The sequence below is a fragment of the Mobula birostris genome, chromosome 18 (genome assembly GCF_030028105.1).
Source record: "Mobula birostris isolate sMobBir1 chromosome 18, sMobBir1.hap1, whole genome shotgun sequence".
NCBI lineage: Eukaryota > Metazoa > Chordata > Chondrichthyes > Myliobatiformes > Myliobatidae > Mobula > Mobula birostris.
The window spans coordinates 63,050,212-63,069,984 of NC_092387.1; the positions used below are offsets into that span (position 1 = coordinate 63,050,212).

Consider the following 19,773-nt stretch of genomic DNA (forward strand, 5'->3'; position numbering starts at 1 on the left):
GGAAAGGCCAGCAATATCATAAAGGATCCTGCCCACACTGGTCGTGGACTGTTTGTCACATTTTTATCAGGGAGAAGGCTATGCAGCATCCGTGCAGGACGACTAACTTCAAAAACAATTACTTGCTGCAAGCTGTCAGGCTGATCAACACCTCAACCCATTAACTCATTCCACCACCAGTACATCCACATCAGCCACTCCCTATGGATATAAGCTAATCTTATGTATAAATAGCTACACTCAACAGTTAATTGTACATGATGTACATTTATAGGACTGTTTTTTATTTATATTTATTGTGCCCTTTATGCTTTTATTTTGCTGCGTTGGATCTGGAGTAACAATCATTTTGTTCTCCTTTACACTCCTGTACTGAAGAATGACACCAAACTATCTTGACTTTTGAATTGTTTGTAGTCAGAAAGATGTCCTCAATAAGTGGATTTCATTGAATATTACCTCTTTTGAAGCAATGTTAGAAGCTAATGGTCACTCCTGGATTGAAGAACAATCTCTTGACTGGAATATTGTGGAACTTGTTGTGAATGGAGAAATTGTCTTCACGTGTAACATAACAGACCTGGATTTTGGTAAGCCATTTGAGAAATTACTTAAGTGTCAACCCAAAATTAGGTTGATAGGTTCTTCATTAGACAGGGCGTCAAAGGTTATGGAGAAAAGGCAGGAGAATGGGGTTGAGAGGGATAATAAATTGTCCATGATGGAACAGTGGAGTAGACTTGTTGGGCTGAAAAACCTAATTCTGCACCTATGACTTATGGTCTTATTATCACAATCTCTATTTTCAGAGAAGTATAATATCAAGACATCTTGATGAATAATTATTAAGTTAAATAGTAACTAAACTGCTGTACCTAGTCTGTGCAAATTAGAGCTTCTGAATAATCCAGTTTACTATCACATGATGTTTGTGCAGTCCATATACATAAAAGTATTTGCCAGCTGCTGCTGGGTTGTAGAAATCTGCCGTGTGGGTACTGGGTTCATGGTCATATATCTGACTTGTGACCTGTTTAGGTTACAAACAGCTTATAGGATCAGGATTTTGCCATAACCTGGAACAACGTCCTCTACTGCCAAGGTGAGGCTAAATGCAAACTAGAGAAACAGCACCTTGTGTTCTGCCTGAGTAGTTTACAAGCCAGGACAGCCAACACTGAATTCTCCAACTTTTGGTGAACTGCTCCCCTTCGGTCCCTTTTCTCTCTCCACCTGAATTACCTGTTTCTTTCCCTTCTTCCGCCCAGTCCATCTGTCCATCACTCACACAGTCCTCCCACCACCACTAGACCTTTCTGTCCTCCCCACTTCCACCCCATGCTCTACCATCATCTGACAGCCCTTTTTCACTTACACCTATCACCTCTCAGCTCCTGGTGCTATTCCCACTCTCCCCTCCCTTATCTGCATTTCACCCCCCTCCCCCCCCCCACAATCTAGATCCACCTATTGCCTGCCAGCTTTTGCCCTATTTATTCACTTCACCTCTTCATACTCATTATCTCTTTCAGTCTTTCAGTCTGGATGAAGAATCTCAACCCAAAATGTTGACTGTCCATTTCCCTTCTGCCCACAATGTTGTACCAACCTTTTAACCTAGTCCAAGATCAATCTAATGTTTCCCTCCCACATAGCCCTCCATTTTTATTTTATCCCTGTGTCTATCTAAGTGTATCTTAAATCTCCCCATTGTACCTGCCTCTAACATCACCCCTAGCAGTGTTGTTCCATGCACCAAAACTTTCTGTGCAAGAAAACTTACGTCTGACATCCTCCTATACTTAAAATTATGCCCTCTTATATTAGCCATTTCTCCCCCGGGATAAAGCATTGGCTGTCCACTTGTTTTACACCTCTCATCATCTTATGCACATCTATCAAGTCACCTCTCATCCTCCTTTGCTCCAAGGAGAAAAACCCTAGCTCTCTCATCCAGACCTAATGAGCTCCTCCATCTGATTTACATGACTCCTGCATCTGCAGTCGTGAGTCACTCATGACCTGTATGAGGTTGCTTTCTCCTTAGGAGCCCAGTGACCAATTTGATTTCAGAAAACAATTGCTGTGGAAAGGACCAGATAACTAGCTGCTCTCCAGCCAAAGCGTTCAAGGACAATGACAACCCTAGTGTCTATCAGACAGTGTAAACAATTTCTTAGGTACATCCTGTTCATAAAAAGCAGGAGGACAAATCTAGGCAGGCTAATTACTGCTCAATCATTTCACTCCCAATCATGGAAATGATGGAAGGCATCGTTAGCAGTGTTACGAAGTGGCACTTAATCAGCTCTGACCTTCTCACTGTCACCTCTCTCCAGTTTCACTCGGACCAAATTGAAAAGCTACCAAATATTGAAAGGACTATATAGAGTGGAGGTGCAGAGAATGCTTCCAATAATGGGAGAGTCTAGGACGAGAGGGCACAGCCTCAGAATAGAAGGATGTCGCTTTAGGACAGAGATGAGGAGGAACTTCTTCAGTCTGAATATGTGGCATTAATTGCTACAGACAGCCATGGAAGCCAAGTCATTTGTTGTATTTAAAGTAGAGGTGGATGAGTTCTTGATTAGTCAGGGTGTCAAAAGTAATGGGGAGAAAGAAGGAGAATGGGGTTGAGAGGGATAATAAATTGGCCATGATCAAATGGCAGAGCAGACTTGGTGGGTACATGACCTACCTTAGAATCCTTTCTTAGATATGGGGCTCAAAACTGTTCACAATACTCCAAATATGGTCTGACCAATGCCTTATAAAGTATTAGCATTACGTGCTTGCTTTTATATTCTAGTCCTTTGGAAATGAATACTAACGTTGCATTTGCCTTCCTTACCACCAGGTCAACTTGCAAGTTAACCTTGAGGGAATTCAGCTCCAGAACTCCCAAGACCCTTTGCCCCTCTGATTTTTGAATTCCCTCCTCATATGGAAAATAGTCAACGCATTTACTCCTTCTACCAAAGTGCACAACCATACATTTTTCTACACTGTCTTCCGTCTGCCACTTCTTTGTCCATTCTCCCAATCTGTCTAAGTCCTTCTGCAGACACCCTGCTTCCTGCCCCTCCACATAGATTTGCTGTTTATCTCCACTGCTGGATTCTGGTAGTAAAGGGGTTGAGAATGGGAACCATTAGGGGAGAGGTGTATGGCAGACAGAACCAGGTAGTTGGTGGGGAAGAACACGAGGGCAAAGTAGGAGGCTGAAACCAAGAGGGGGAAGAGGAGGGGGAAGGGGAAGGGCCAGAATAAGGGTGAAGGGAGGCTTGGGGGTGTGTGGGAAAGGGGACAAAAATCAACCCACTGATTTCCTCCAACAGATAGTTTGTTGCTCCAGGTTCCACCATCTGTAGTCTCTTGTGATCCTTTTTCCTTCCTTATACAGTACTATGCCAAAGTCTTAGGCACAAATACAGTCCTAGGCTAGAGTGCCTAAGACTTTTGCACAGTACTGTATTTGTCAATGTGGAGCGGAGAGTGAGTTTGTAAATCTGGCGGGAGCAAAGGATGTTGGGAAGGGTGAGGGAGGAGCATCGCGGGAGGGGTGTGGGACAGGTGGCAGAGGAGTGGGACAGGTGTGGGACAGGTGGCACAGAAGGAATGCCACTGGTGGCATTGGCACAGATGCAGACACACCCAGCCCTGAGACACCAGGCAAGGTCACTTGATTCCAAACAATTGGTTTATTGATCATTACAAAATGTCTCTCTGGTGCCTCCTGCTCCCTCTCCTCTGCCTTCCCCTTTTCCCAACCATGATTCCCCCTCCCTGCCCCCATCTCACTCACAGTCCACAGTAGAGACACATATCTGAATCCCATTTATCATCACTCACATATGTCAAGAATTTTTTTTTTTTTGCGGCAGCAGTACAATGCAATACATAAAATTACTACAGTACTGTGCAAAGATCTTAGCTCTCTAACCTTATATATATGTGCCTATGACTTTTGCGCAGTACTGTATATTGTAGCTATTGCTCCACAATTGAGAATGTTTAGGTAGAATGCTTTAGAAAATACTGTACTTTAACACAACACTCACAAAGTGCTGGGTGAACTCAACAGGTCAGGCAGCATCTATATATGGAATTGTAAAGAGAGTCAACATTTTGGGCCGATACCCTTCTTCAGGACTGAGAAGGAAGGGGGAAGATGTCAGAATAAAAAGGTCGGAGGAGGGGAAAGAGGCTAGCTGGAAGGTGATAGGTGAAGCTAGGTGGGTGGGAGAGGTCAAGGGCTGGAGAAGAAAGAATCTAATAGCTGAGGAGAATGGGCCATAGGAGAAAGGGAAGGAGGAGGGGACACACGGGGAAGTAATAGGCAGATGAGAAGAGGTAAAAGGTCAGAGAGGGGAATGAAGGAAGGGGAGGAGTGGCATCTGCTTACTGGAAGGAGGAATCAATATTCATGCCACACTGTACTTTAAATTTTATTTAAGAGTCATTCTAATTACGGCACCAACTTGAATTATTTTATGGACACTCAGATTTCAGCTTTACTCCTATCAATCCTATATCAACTGACCATTCTCATCCCCAAGGGTTTTACTGCCTCAGCATCTGATATTATAATTGAACCCATCCCAACAGGCCTCTCTGATGAGACACTGGCTGCCCGTGGACAGACGGCTTGTATTTGATGCCTCAGTCCTCAAGCAATGTTTGGTGAGACAAACATGTTTGAGTAAGAGATAAAAGAGATCCACACTGTTCAGTTCACTGGATAATTTAAATTCTGACAAATCTGATTTCACCACAGCTGGTATATCTACCCTGGCATCTCCTCAAGGGACTGATGGGAGCATCTGTTATTGAATCTAATACCAGTGTTCCAGTTTGATTGCAGTTATTAAGAAGTGGAGTACATTCTATTTTATATAAAATAAATAATAGTTGAAGTTTATCAGGACTGTGCCATGGAAGTATAATTGAGAGTGGTTTCTTTTGAGCATCTATGTAAAATCTTCACATCTTTTCCTTTTTCCTTGGGGAAAGGGTTTAGCATGGATAGTCAGAGGTTTTTTTTCCCCAGGGCTGAGATGGCTAGCACGAGAGGGCACAGTTTTAAGGTGCTTGGAAGCTGGTACAGAGGAGATGTCAGGGGTGAGCTTTCTACGCAGAGAGTGGTGAGTGTATGGAATAGGCTGCTAGCAACTGTGGTGGAGGCAGATACAATCGGGTCTTTTAAGAGACTCCATGGAGCTTAGAAAAATAGAGGGCTGTGGGTAACCCTAGGTCATTTCTAAGGTAAAGACATGTTTGGCACAGCTTTGTGGGCTGAAGGGCCTGTATGGTGCTGTAGGTTTTCTATGTTTTTATGTTTCTATAGATTGAAGACCGGTTATCACCTGGAAGACAGAGAATCGGATTAAATGTTTTATTTCACAGGATGCAGCAGAGTGGCCCAAGGATAAGTTCTTATCTTTCAATTACTATTATTTATGTTGGAGAAAGTGGCAGCGAATAAATAGGTAAATTGGTTTATTATTGTTATGTTCAGAGGGACGGTGAGAACTATTGCGTATGTATACTGCCCATGTAAATTACTTCATTACAGCAGGGCATTGACACAGGACCAGGTAAAACAATAACAGAAAATAAAAAAAAAACAGATTTCTGGAAATCCAGAAGAATGCACACAAAATGCTGAAGGAACTCACCAGGCCAGCCAACATCTACTTAGAGGAAAAAACAGCCGATGTTTTGGAGCAAAACCCTTTTTCAGGTGCTGATGAAGGGTTTCAGCCCACAATGGTCATCTCTTTATTCCTCTCTATAGATGCTGCCTGACCTGCTGAATTCCTCCAGCATTTTGCATGTGTGCAGCGAATACAGGATAAAGTGTTACAGTTAGCAGAGAACCTAGACTGATATGAGAAAAACGATCATGATAGAAATAATGAGTAAATCTACAGAGCACTGCTTGCAACAAGCCGCCATACATAGTTTCATGCACAAATGCTGGAGGGACTCAACAGGCTAGGCAGCATCTATGGAAAAAAGTACAGTCAACATTTCGAGCTGAAATAACAAGTATACTCTTTTCCATAGATGCTGCCTGGCCTGCTGAGATCCTCCAGCATTTTGTGTGTGTTCCTCGAATTTCCAGCATCTGCAGATTTTCTCTTGTTTGGGGCCATACAGAGAATGTTGATGACACTACAGTAGGCTGGAAATGATGTTGCGATGAGGATATTTGGGCGATAGATTTAGACAGGCTGAATGGTCTGGGTGGAAACTTGGTGAATGGAGTTTAACGTGGGGAAGTGTAAGATCATGTATTTCTGTCAAACAAATCAGAAGGAAAACTATTATCTAAATAGAACATAGAACATTACAGCACAATACAGGCCTTTCAGCCCACAATGTTGTGCTGACCTTTTAACCTACTCTAAGATCAATCTAACCCTTCCTTTCCTGTGTGACCCTGCTCCCCCGCCTCCCATTTTTCTATCGGCCATATGTCTACCTGAGACTAAAGACAAAAAGTTCCACAGATGCGCGAAATCCAGAGTAACACACACAAAATGCTGAAGGAACTCACCGGGTCAGGCAGCAACTATGGAGAGAAAAAAGAGTCAATGTTTTGGGCCGAGATCCTTCATCAGACCTAACTATGTGTTTCTTAAACGTTCCTAATGTATCTGACTCTCCCATCACTCCTGGCTGCATTTCCCATGCTTTTACCATTTCTGTGTAAAGAACACATCTCTGACACCACCCCCTCCCAACCCCATGATACTTTCCTCCAATCACCTTAAAATTATGCTCCCTCATATTCGCCATTTCTGCCCTGGGAAGAAAGCACTGGCCGTCCACTTGAACTCTGCCTCTTATCATCTTGTACACCTCTATCAAGTACAAATGAATTGTGTACAAGTGAAATATAAAGATTGTATATGGGTGAAGTACAAAACAGATCCAAGTGTTCCTGTGCATAATATGTGAAAGGTTTGCAGCTAAGTGCGGTAGGAGGTGAGGAATCCTTTTCTTCAAGGAGACTGGAGTTCAGCAATAGAGAGCTATTGTTATAATTGTACTGGTGTTGGTGAGGTTATATCTAAAATACTCTGCACAGTTTGGTACTCTTACTTAAGAAAGGAAATAGTAACTTTGGATGTTGTCCAAAGGAGATTCAATGGGTATCCAGAGGATACTCTGTCTAAAGAAGCCAACAAAGTTGGAACTATATTGTCTCGTATTGTAAGATTCAAGGTTACAAGATTCAAATTTGTCACATGCACATTGGAACATACAGTGAAATGCATCATTTGCATTAACAACCAATACACCCAAGGCTGTACTGGCAAGTGTCACCCCACAGTCAGATGCAAATTTAGCATGCCCAACACATCCGAGGGTGTACTGGGGACTGTACTGGCAAGTGTCACCCCCCCATTCAGGCTCAAACGTAGAATGCCCACAAAGCTCGGCAGAACAGCAGAAAACACAACAAGCAACAACCTTTAACATCTGCCGGACGATGCTGAGGATGTTCTACGAATCTGTGGTAGCCAGTGCTATCATGTTTGCTGTTGTGTGCTGGGGCAGCACGCCGAGGGTAGCAGACACCAACAGAATCAAAAAACTCATTCGTAAGGCCAGTGATGTTGTAGGGATGGAACTGGATTCTCTCACGGTGGTGTCTGAAAAGAGGATGCTGTCTAAGTTGCATGCCATCTTGGTCAATGTCTCCCATCCACTACATAATGTACTGGGTGGGCACAGGAGTACATTCAGCCAGAGACTCATTCCACCGAGATGCAGCACAGAGCGTCATAGGAAGTCATTCCTGCCTGTGGCCATCAAACTTTACAACTCCTCCTTGGAGGGTCAGACACCCTGAGCCAATAGGCTGGTCCTGGATTTACTTCATAATTTACTAGCATAAATTACATATTACTATTTAACTATTTATGGTTCTATTACTATTTATTATTTATGGTGCAACTGTAACGAAAACAAATTTCCCCCAGGATCAATGAAGTATGACTATGACTATGACTATAACTATAACAACAGGATAAGCAAGCCCTGTTCTTTCATCACACCCTGTTGCATATACACAGTTCTTTAACTCCTGGGCAGGCCTCCGGCAGGTACAGACTCAGGTCTAGAGAGAACAGATACCAGCTTCAACCTCCCCAGCAGATTCTCAGAGATCCGCAGACTTGGCTCCGGCCATTAGGCCTTGATTGCGGCTTCTGATTTGTCGTTGGGTCTTCATCCTCTGCATCGATACTGGACTTACCGATCTCTGAACACTGGGCCTCAAACTCCAGACTTGCTGGTGGTAGAACCCTGAACAACAGGCCTCAGATTCCAGTTTCACTGACTCATGAACCCAGGGGGCCATCAGAACTCATTCCTCCTGCCCACATGGAACTCTGACTGCAGGCTTTAGAGGAATGGGGTTCAGAAGAACCAGAGGTGGTTGTATTGAAACACATAACATACAGCTGGGGCGTGACAAGATCATAGAAACATAGAAAATAGGTGCAGGAGTAGGCCATTCGGCCCTTTGAGCCTGCACCGCCATTTATTATGATCATGGCTGATCATCCAACTCAGAACCCCGCCCCAGACTTCCCTCCATACCCCCTGATCCCCGTAGCCACAAGGGCCATATCTAACTCCCTCTTAACTATAGCCAATGAACTGGCCTCAACTGTTTCCTGTGGCAGAGAATTCCACAGATTCGCCACTCTCTGTGTGAAGAAGTTTTTCCTAATCTCGGTCCTAAAAGGCTTCCCCTTTATCCTCAAACTGTGACCCCTTGTTCTGGACTTCCCCAACATCGGGAACAATCTTCCTGCATCTAGCCTGTCCAATCCCTTTAGGATTTTATACGTTTCAATCAGATCCCCCCTCAATCTTCTAAATTCCAACGAGTACAAGCCAGTTCATCTAGTCTTTCTTCATATGAAAGTCCTGCCATCCCAGGAATCAATCTGGTGAACCTTCTTTGTACTCCCTCTATGGCAAGGATGTCTTTCCTCAGATCAGGGGACCAAAACTGCACACAATACTCCAGGTGTGGTCTCACCAAGGCCTTGTACAACTGCAGTAGTACTTCCCTGCTCCTGTACTCGAATCCTCTTGCTATAAATGCCAGCATACCATTCGCCTTTTTCACCGCCTGCTGTACCTGCATGCCCACTTTCAATGACTGGTGTATAATGACACCCAGGTCTCGTTGCACCTCCCCTTTTCCTAATCGGCCACCATTCAGATAATAATCTGTTTTCCTATTTTTGCCACCAAAGTGGATAACTTCACATTTATCCACATTAAATTGCATCTGCCATGAATTTGCCCACTCACCCAACCTATCCAAGTCACTCTGCATCCTCTTAGCATCCTCCTCACAGCTAACACTGCCACCCAGCTTCGTGGCATCCGCAAACTTGGAGATGCTGCATTTAATTCCCTCATCCAAGTCATTAATATATATTGTAAACAACTGGGGTCCCAGCACTGAGCCTTGCGGTACCCCACTAGTCACCGCCTGCCATTCTGAAAAGGTCCCGTTTATTCCCACTCTTTGCTTCCTGTCTGCTAACCAATTCTCCATCCACATCAATACCTTACCCCCAATACCGTGTGCTTTAAGTTTGCACACTAATCTCCTGTGTGGGACCTTGTCAAAAGCCTTTTGAAAATCCAAATATACCACATCCACTGATTCTCCCCTATCCACTCTACTAGTGACATCCTCAAAAAATTCTATGAGATTCGTCAGACATGATTTTCCTTTCACAAATCCATGCTGACTTTGTCCGATGATTTCACCGCTTTCCAAATGTGCTGTTATCACATCTTTGATAACTGACTCCAGCAGTTTCCCCACCACCGACGTTAGGCTAACCGGTCTATAATTCCCCGGTTTCTCTCTCCCTCCTTTTTTAAAAAGTGGGGTTACATTAGCCACCCTCCAATCCTCAGGAACTAGTCCAGAATCTAACGAGTTTCTAACGAGTCATATGGAGGTGATTCCATTTCTGAGAGTCCTGACAGAGCAGGCAGAGTTATAAGATAAAGGGTAGTCCTTTAAAACTGAGGTGTGTGGAAATATCATCTTGAAAAAGATGGTGAATTTCTGGAATTTTCTAACCCAGTATGCTGTGGAGTCTGAATCGTTCGTGGTATTTCAAGGAAAAGTAGATATTTGGATGACATAGTAGCATAGCGGTATAGCACTATTACAGCACCAGTGACCTGGGTTCAAATCCTGCCACTGTCTGTAAGGAGTTTGTACGTTCTCCCCGTGACTGTGTGGGTTTCCTCTGGGTTCTCCAGATTCCTCCCGTATTCTAAAGATGGATGGGTCAGGAGGTTAATTGGTCACATGGGTGTAGTTGGGCAGAGTGGGCTTTTTGGGCCGGAAAGGTCTGCTACCATGATGTGTTGCTAAATTTAAAAGAATAATAATAATATTTGAAATATCAGGGAATTGAAGCTTATGGGGAATACGCAGAAGAGAAGCTGAACCTGGGGCAAGTCACTCATGGTGAAACCGAATGGCGGGATTGGCTCAAGAAGCCTGGTGGCCTACTCCCACCCCTGTTTCCTTCTGTTTTGTGATTGTTTATGTGCTCCATGTTTTAAATAGTAAGAACCAACATGTGGGGGTCAGTACGTTGTGGGTAAGCTCTGCTGGTGCCAGAAGCACGGTGACCCTTTTGGGCTGACCCCGCTCATTCTCGCACTGTGTTCTCTGTTAACACAAACAAGCCCCTGTTTGCAGTAACAGTCTGACAGGGCACTAAATCAGGGGTTCCCAACCTGGGGTCAATGGACGCCTTGCTTCACGGTACTGGGCCCGTGGCATAAAAGTGATCAGGAATCCCTGCACCACAGGTCACCCATTTCAGAAAATTTCAGTCAGGAAGTTGCAGTAAGTAAAAAAGTAAAAAAAAATTGCAGATACTGAAAATCTAAAATAAAAACTGGCACTACGCCTCTAAGCCCAGGCCACACTGTACTCAGACTCTCTCACTTTCTGAACTAATTTCTGTACTCAGTTACGCAGAATGTACACAACGGGTGAACATGTATCATCTCACATTACTGGCTGTTACACTCATAGTATGGTAATTTATATAGATGCCAAAATGAAAGACCTTAAGGCCAAAAGATTTAGGAGCAGAATTAGCCCATTTGGCCCATCGAGTCTGATCCACCATTTCATCATGACTGATCCGTTTTCCCTCTCAGCCCCAATCTCCCACCTTCCCTCCATATCCCTTCATGCCCTGACTAATCAAGAACCTATCAATCTCTGCCTTAAACATACCCAATGACTTGGCCTCCATAGCCACCTGTGGCAAAGAATTCCACAGAATCACCATTCTCTGGCTAAAGAAATTCCTCCTCATCTCCGTTCTAAAAAAAAGTTTCTCTGTTCTCAGGCAGTGTCCTCTGGTCTTAGACCCCCACCTCCCCCACCACCACCATATGAAACATCCTCTCCACATCCACTATTTCGAGGCCTTTCAACATTCAATAGGTTTCAATGAGGTCACTCCTTATTCTTCTGAATTCCAGTGAATAGAGGCCCAGAGCCATTAAACACTCCTCATATGACCTTTATATCCCAGAATCATTTTCATGAACTTGCTTTGAACCCTCTCCAATATCAGTACATCCTTTCTCAGATAAGGGGTTTGAAACTGCCCTCAATATGCCAAGTGAGGCCTCACCACTGCTTTATAAAGCCTCAACATTACACCCTTGCTTTTAATTCTTTGCAACATCCTTTAAAATGATACATCTCAAGACTTGAAAATCAATATTTCATGAAACAAATTCCCATGGGTCCTCACTGTTGATTCACAATCATGCCACACAATGGCATAAATCTCATTAAAGGGCCAAGCAGTGTTTACATGCTGAGAAACTGTTTCTTCCTCATCCAGAAAAAATTGCCAATCACTTTTATAATGATATTCTCTGCATATGTTCACAGCTTGAGAGTTATTCCATGATTAATATACATTTTCATTGTCAAATCAACTAACCTTGAAGTACCAAATAGTATCAGCTGAACGTCATTCAGGTCACTTAACCAAATTGGCTAGACATTTGTCAGCTCCTAGCTGACACAGTGCAGGAATGTACACCAGAGGTCACTCTCATTAATGACGGAGAGCTGAACTAATCCCATTTATCCAGTTCCCAAGAGCTGGAGGTCATTCCTAGTGGACACCGTTGTTGCAGAAGCTGGGATCTTTTTGGAATCACAAACATGAGAAAATCTGCAGACGCTGGAAATCCAAAGCATCACACACAAAATGCTGGAGGAGCTCAGCAAACCGGGCAGCATCTGTGGAAAAAAGTTAACAATCGCTGTTTCGGGTGCCCTGAAGGAGAGCCTTGGCCAAAACGTCAACAATTCACTCTTTTCCATGGATGATACTTGACCTACCATGTTCCTCCAGCATTTTGCGTGGGGATCCTTTTGGATATCAGTTCATTCCAAGCCATTATCTGTAAATTTCTGTTTCATGATTACTTTGAAATTCAGAGATATTCTTTGATTAAAAAAAGCATAACCATTGGCATAATGCTTTACAGTACCAGTGATCACAGTTCAGTTGCTACTGAAGTTTGTACGTTCTCCCTTGACCGCAGAGGTTTCCTCTGGGGGATCCACTTTCCTTCCACATTCTTATGTCTTATGGGTTAGGGTTAGTAAGTTGTGGGCATGCAATGAATCATGGCAACACTTATAGGCTGCCCCAGCAGATCCTCAGACTGTATTGGCTGTTGAAGCAAATGACGCATTTCACTGTATGTTTTGATGTGTTAATGTATATGTGACAAATAATGATAATGTTTATCTTTTTCATTCGGTATTTGAACTAACTATTGAAGTGTTGTGTAAAGATATCTGTTTTATACTCAGTCATAGGATGCTGGTTCCCTGGTAAGACCAATATTTTATTGTTCATTGCTAAATGCCCAGTAACTGAGCAACTTACCAAGCTATTTAATTGGAGTAATGGAACCCTATCGGATCAATTGCAAGAATGTGTAACATGGAAGCAGCAAATTCATGGGTTTGGTGAGGGAGACAGAAGACTCTGACTATGAATAAGCATATTAATCATTTGCTTACAAACAGTAAAAGATTTCACCAAATATCTAAGTCCACCCAAGTTACACAAACTACAAAACTGAATATTCAACAATCAGACACTTAGCTAAGAGTATGAGTCTGGAGCATTCTTTCCCAATGTTTCTTCAGCACTAGGCCCTGGAGACAAAAAGAAAGAGGGCAAACCCCCTACATGTGGTATTCTAGCATCTCTGAGGTGGAACTGGACACTGATGTTGCAGCACACAGGGCAACCAATGGGAGAAAGCAGCTGCATACTTCAAACAGGCCAATCGATGACTAGTACAATGGAGCAGCTTTCGACTGACAAGTAAACCAACCCCCACATAACGTGGCAAGAACGACTGATTGTGCAGTAAATCAACTGGGCCTCCTACCTGTGTGAGCCGCTATCTTTTTGAATGCGCATGAGTTCGTCTTGGCGTAGCTCTGGTTCATAACTCCTCCACTTTCAGTTGCCCGCATGTACTGTTGCCAACATGATTCAGTAAAAATGTTTAGTCATACTACTCAGTTGTAATTTTTGCTCTGTGCATATTTAACAGTAATTACAAGCCAACAAGATTGTGGGAGTCTGGCATGAAGCTTGGTCCTGGCTGGATGCAAACAGATTTGTTTCCAAAAAAGATTACTGAAGCTGTTACATACCCCGTAACTAGGTCGCCAAACCAGCAGAAATGGACCACTTAGTTGGAGTCTGGATTACTGGAACTAAGAAAGTTTTATTAAAGAAATAAGCAACACAGTACTCTAATAGTAAGGATATAAATGCAACAGGTTAGCAATGAATAAAGACACATGTACACAGAACTAGGATAATAGGGTCAATCAAGCTCTATCACAGTCTAGGGGTAAAATGATCAAGTGACAGAGTTCAGTTCAATTTAGTTCAGTTTGCAGTAATCGCTGTTGTGCCGTTGGAGAGGGAGAGAATGAATATGCAAATTGAATTCCAAACAGACCTTCGATATTCCTCGCAGTTAGCTTTCGGGCGAGCCCTTTGTAATGTCTTCTGAGGTCACCGACTGTGACTCCTCCGTTCCAGATACGATTGTTCTTCTGCGATGAACCCGGCACCCAGGCAAGGGCGGACACACATACCAGGTTCCCGCCCGACCGTACCTTTCCACCCTGTGCGTCTATGGCTAGTCCCGCGACCAGACCTCCAAAACTCCCACCAACTTGTGGGGGCACACCGCTTCCAGGGTCTCGTTACCTCGTGGTGTCGTGTGTCCGTTGCCTTAGCGAACCTGTCCCTTTTTATCCCCCTGCTGGGGTATCGCCTGTCCATCAAACTTCAAACAGTTCAGGGTTCAAAGCAACCGGTCTCTGACAATACTCGGAACTGTGTCTCCTTTTCGTTAATCCCTTTCGTCTCTCATTACCATTTCTGAATGTTCCCCCATTGTCCTCTTATCGGCATCAATCTTCTGATAATTTGGTCTGTTGTCACAAAGCAAACAGATGTCTATAAAGATCTGGGCGTTCTGTGGTAATGTTATCAGCTTTTTGATTCTAGATTTACTTGAACTGAGTTCAAATTCCAACACAGCTGATACCAGTCCGATAGCATAAACCATTGAATTGCAAAGTCCCTTGATTCATCTTAGATGCAACAGTTTTGCATAAAGATGAGTCAGTTTTATAACATCTGCCAGTATATTGACCTGCAGCTTCATTTCTGATATGGTGTGGAGGTGATGCAGTTACCATTAGAAGTTCAAAGTAAGTTTATTATCAAAGTACATCTACCGAAGCCTGTAAGGAGTTTGTGCGTTCTCCCTGTGATGGCATGGGTTTCCTTCCACATTCCAAAAAGACGTATAGGTTAGTAGGTTAGATGGTCACATGAGTGCAACTGGCTCATTGGGCCAGAAGGGGCTGTTACCGTGCTACATCCCTTAAAAAGAATAATGTACTTTATATACACACATTAAAGTTGCTGGTGAATGCAGCAGGCCAGGCAGCATCTCTAGGAAGAGGTACAGTCGATGTTATGGGCTGAGACCCTTCGTCAGGACTAACTGAAGGAAGAGCTAGTAAGAGATTTGAAAGTGGGAGGGGGAGGGGGAGATCCAAAATGATAGGAGAAGACAGGAGGGGGAGGGATGGAGCCAAGAGCTGGACAGGTGATTGGCAAAAGGGATATGAGAGGATCATGGGACAGGAGGCCCAGGGAGAAGGAAAAGGGGGAGGGGGGGAAACCCAGAGAATCCAGACAGTCCTTCCAGGTGCGGCGACACTTCACCTGTGAGTCGGCTGGGGTGATATACTGCGTCTGGTGCTCCCGATGTGGCCTTCTATATATTGGCGAGACCCGACGCAGACTGGGAGATCGTTTTGCTGAACACCTACGCACTGTCCACCGGAGAAAGCAGGATCTCCCAGTGGCCATACATTTTAATTCCACATCCCATTCCCATTCTGATATGTCTATCCACGGCCTCCTTTACTGTAAAGATGAAGCCACACTCAGGTTGGAGGAACAACAAACACATTATATTCCGTCTGGGTAGCCTCCAACCTGATGGCATGAACATTGACTTCTCTAACTTCCGCTAATGCCCCACCTCCCCCTCGTACCCCATCCATTATTTATTTATATACACATATTCTTTCTCTCTCTCTCCTTTTTCTCCCTCTGTCCCTCTGACTATACTCCTTGCCCATCCTCTGGGTCCCCCCCCCCTTTTCTTTCTCCTTGGGCCTCCTGTCCCATGATCCTCTCATATCCCTTTAGCCAATCACCTGTCCAGCTCTTTGCTCCATCCCCCCACCCTCCTGTCTTCTCCTATCATTTTGGATCTCCCCTCTCCCCCCCCACTTTCAAATCTCTTACTAGCTCTTCCTTCAGTTAGTCCTGATGAAGGGTCTCGGCCTGAAACGTCGACTGTACCTCTTCCTAGAGATGCTGCCTGGCCTGCTGCGTTCACCAGCAACTTTGATGTGTGTTGCTTGAATTTCCAGCATCTGCAGAATTCCTCGTGTTTGCATGTACTTTATCTACTTTGAATATACTGGACAACAATGATTTTGCTTCCTGATTTTTGTATCTTCTGGAATTTGGACTGCTGATCATGAAAATCACCATTAAATTTTCCCATGATGCATCATCGTTTTGAAATTTATTATTTCAATTCAGAACTGAAGTCAGAATAACTGATGCCAAGATTAAGGAAGGCATTTTTGTTGGTCCACAAATCAAACAGATCATCAATGACAGACAATTCAAAGAACCGCTAGTGGGACTGGAGAAAATCACAAGGAAGGCATTCAAGGATGTTGAACATTTTCTTGGCAATTACAGAGCATCAAACCATGTGCAGCTGGTTGACAACATGCTTCAAGCATACAAAACCATGAAGTGCAACATGTCACTAAAGATTCATTTTCTGCATTCCCATTTAGACTTCTTCCCTGCAAATCTTGGTGTTGTCAGTAATGAACATTGTGGAAACTTTCACCAGGAAATTGCAGTCAGCGAGAAACTGTATCAAGGCAAAAATCCATCAATGCTGGCTGATTATTGTTGGATACTTAAGAGAGTAGCCTCAGACACTGAGTACAAATGAAAATCATCAACTAAACATTTTTATCTTCATTGACTATTGCAAAGCGTCAGCACCATTATGCAATTAAACACATTAAATTCAAGAAAAGTTAATTTCTTGTTTCTCCAAATTCCTACATGATACAAGCTGTCTGAAATTATATTTATGTTCGGCGTCTAGTGGTCCATCATAAGCAAAAAAAAAAGTTCTGGGGAAACAACACTTCTGGAAAAATTGTTGTCCAGTGATATTTGATATCTTTTCTAAGCCAACTTAAATTGTGTAAATACTGCATTCATACAAAGTTTGCCAGATAGTTGAGGTAAAAGTATAAATTACTACTTTTTCTGAATTGAATTGTTGCATTGATGTAAATTTTGTCTTAATTCCAGTCATTTCTGATATGGTTCGTATGGATTGTCCTTTTTGAGGCATGAAGATATTAGTTTTGGTCTGTCCACAGGAAAACTGTGACAAAGCATGACCGAGAATTGAGTTCTGCCACAGATGACTGTGGAGGCAAAGCCTTTGGGTATACTGAAAAGAGAGGTTGATGGATCCTTGATCTGTAAGGGCACCAAAGGTTATGGGGAGAAAGCAGGAGAGCCTGTAGCTTAAACAGTACAAGCTTCCTCATTTTCTAGTTGTTTGTCTCATTTGATTCAGTATAATTTTATTTCATTCTAACTGACTGCATTCATACAAAGTTTGCCAGATAGTTGAGGTAAAAGTATAAATGACTACTTTTTCTGAATTGAACTGTTGCATTGATGTAAATTTTGTCTTAATTCCAGTCATTTCTGATATGGTTCGTATGGATTGTCCTTTTTGAGGCATGAAGATATCAGTCTGCTAAGGGGGCAGGGGGGCTACTGCACAGGATGGAAATAAGCTGCAGAGAGTTGTAAAATTAGTCAGCTCCATCATGGGCACTGGTAGTACCCAGGACATCATCAAGAGCGATGCCTCAAAAAGGCACCATCCATCATTAAGGGCCCTCACCACACAGGACATGCCCTCTTCTCAAGAAGGAGGTACAGAAGCTTGAAGGCACACACTCAGCAATCAGGAACAGCCTCTTTCTCTCGGTCATCTGATTTCTGAATCAATATTGAACCTGTGAACAGCACTCCACTATTTCTTTATTTCTATTTTTGCACTACTTATTACACATACACTATATATACATACTGTAATTGAGTTTTTTTCACTATTATCATGTATTTCATTGTACTGCTGCCACAAAGTTAACAAATTTCAAGAATTATGCCAGTAATATTAAATATGATTCTAATTCTGATTATGACACAGATTTTTACTTACCCATAATAAAAGCAATATTTATTTCATGTGACACCCAAAATGCTGGAGGAACCCAGCAAGCCAGGAAGCGTCTACGGAGGGAAATAAATAGTCGACATTTCCAGCTGAGACCCTTCCTGATCAGTCCTGATGAAGGGCCTCGGCCTAAAATGCCGACTGTATATTCCCTTCCATTGATACTGCCTGAATTGCTGAGTTCCTCCAGCATTTTATGTGTATTACTCAAGATTTCCAGCATCTACAGAATCTCTTTTGTTTATTCATTACATGTAGTCTTGTTCCATCTGCCAGAAAAAGCAGGATCTCCCAGTGGCCATCCATTTTAATTCCACTTCCTATCCCCATTCTGACCCATCAGTCCATGGTTTCCTCTACTGCCACAATGAGGTCACACTCAGATTGGAGGAGTAACACCTTATATTCTGTTTGGGTCACCTGCAACCTGATGGGATGAACATCGATTTCTCAAACTTCTGGTAATGCCTCCACCCCTCTCCATCCCCTTCACTATTTCCCATTCCCTTTTCCCACTCTCACCTTATCTCCTTGCCAGCTCGTCACCTCCCTCTGGTGCTCCTCCCCTTTTCGTTCTTCCATGGCCTTCTGTCTTCATCTATCAGATTCTCCCTTTTCCAGCCCTGTATCTCTCTCACCAATCAACTTCCGAACCCTTTACTTTAACCAGCCCCCCCCCACCTCCTGGTTTCCAATATCACCTTGTGTTTCTTCCTCTCCTCCCCTTCCCTCCCCCCACCTTGAACTCTGACTCATCATCTGTTTTTCTCCAGTCCTGATTAAGGGTCTCGGCACGTAACGTTAAATATACACTTTTCCATAGATACTGCCTGGGCCTGCTGAGTTCCTCCAGCATTTTGTGTGTGTTGCTTGGATTTCCAATGTTTGCATATTTTCTGTTGTTTTTACTGTGTGTATAGCTTTCTTATATATTTATGATTGGTAATATAATAATCATATCCTTCTGTGCCTCACTGGCTCATCAGGTGGCAACCTTGTTGTTTCTTTAGCGTTTGTCTGTTTTACGAGGCTGAGTTGCTAGCTCGATGCTCAACCCGGCAAGGGTGGAAAATGTGCAAGGGGTCGGCTGGATTCGAACCTGGGACCTCTCACCTCGAAGTCCAGTGTGGATGCCACTATACCATCATATTTATATTTATTGTGTCTTTTTTATTATTGTGTTCTTTATCTTATTGTTTTTTTTTTGCTGCATCAGATCCAGATTAACAAACATTTTGTCTCCTTTACTCTTGTGTACTGGAAATAATATTAAAAATCTTGAATCTCTTGAATCAGGAGGCGATGGGAAATTGGACCCTCTCTGTAAGGAAGCAATGAAGCTGGTCGCGGCAGCCTATTGACCAGCTTCACGGACAGAGGAAACACCAATTCTCAGGATTTCACAGGCTCTCCTCATTTCGGCTAAGCGACGTAGGGATCATCAGCATTGTGAAGCTGAGCTTAATTTAATAGCTCTGGTTTTATTCCTTAGTCATTTTAAAAGCATTAAATAAAGTAATTACATTCACATGAAATGGTCATGTTATTCCTACTGTTCACCAAGCAAAATATTAGACTCTCTGGCTGCAACTACACCTAGTGCTTATAGAGTCATAGAACAATACCATATAGAGCAGGTCCTTTGGCCCATCTAGTCTATGCCAAACTTATTCTGCCTCATCCTTTCAGCCTGCACCAGGACCATAACCCTTCTTACTCCTCCTGTCCATGTGCCCATCCAGATTT

At 43.3% G+C, this 19,773-nt stretch overlaps 1 protein-coding gene across 3 annotated transcripts in view; it reads left to right on the forward strand.

The window, feature by feature from the left end:
- The window catches only part of c18h10orf53 (chromosome 18 C10orf53 homolog), a 28,620-nt gene extending 9,071 nt beyond the window's left edge, over nucleotides 1–19,549 (forward strand). Inside the window, exons 2-3 of one of the 3 annotated variants that reach the window (XM_072282051.1) lie at nucleotides 471–590; nucleotides 19,324–19,549. In XM_072282051.1, coding sequence (XP_072138152.1) covers nucleotides 471–590; nucleotides 19,324–19,388 — 185 coding nt within the window. In that variant the 3' untranslated portion in view covers nucleotides 19,389–19,549. Of the gene's footprint in view, nucleotides 1–470; nucleotides 591–2,857; nucleotides 3,203–14,657; nucleotides 14,714–19,323 lie in introns of those variants that run through there. The other 2 variants (XM_072282052.1, XM_072282053.1) reach the window with 2 other exon arrangements.
- Nucleotides 19,550–19,773: the final 224 nt, after the last annotated feature.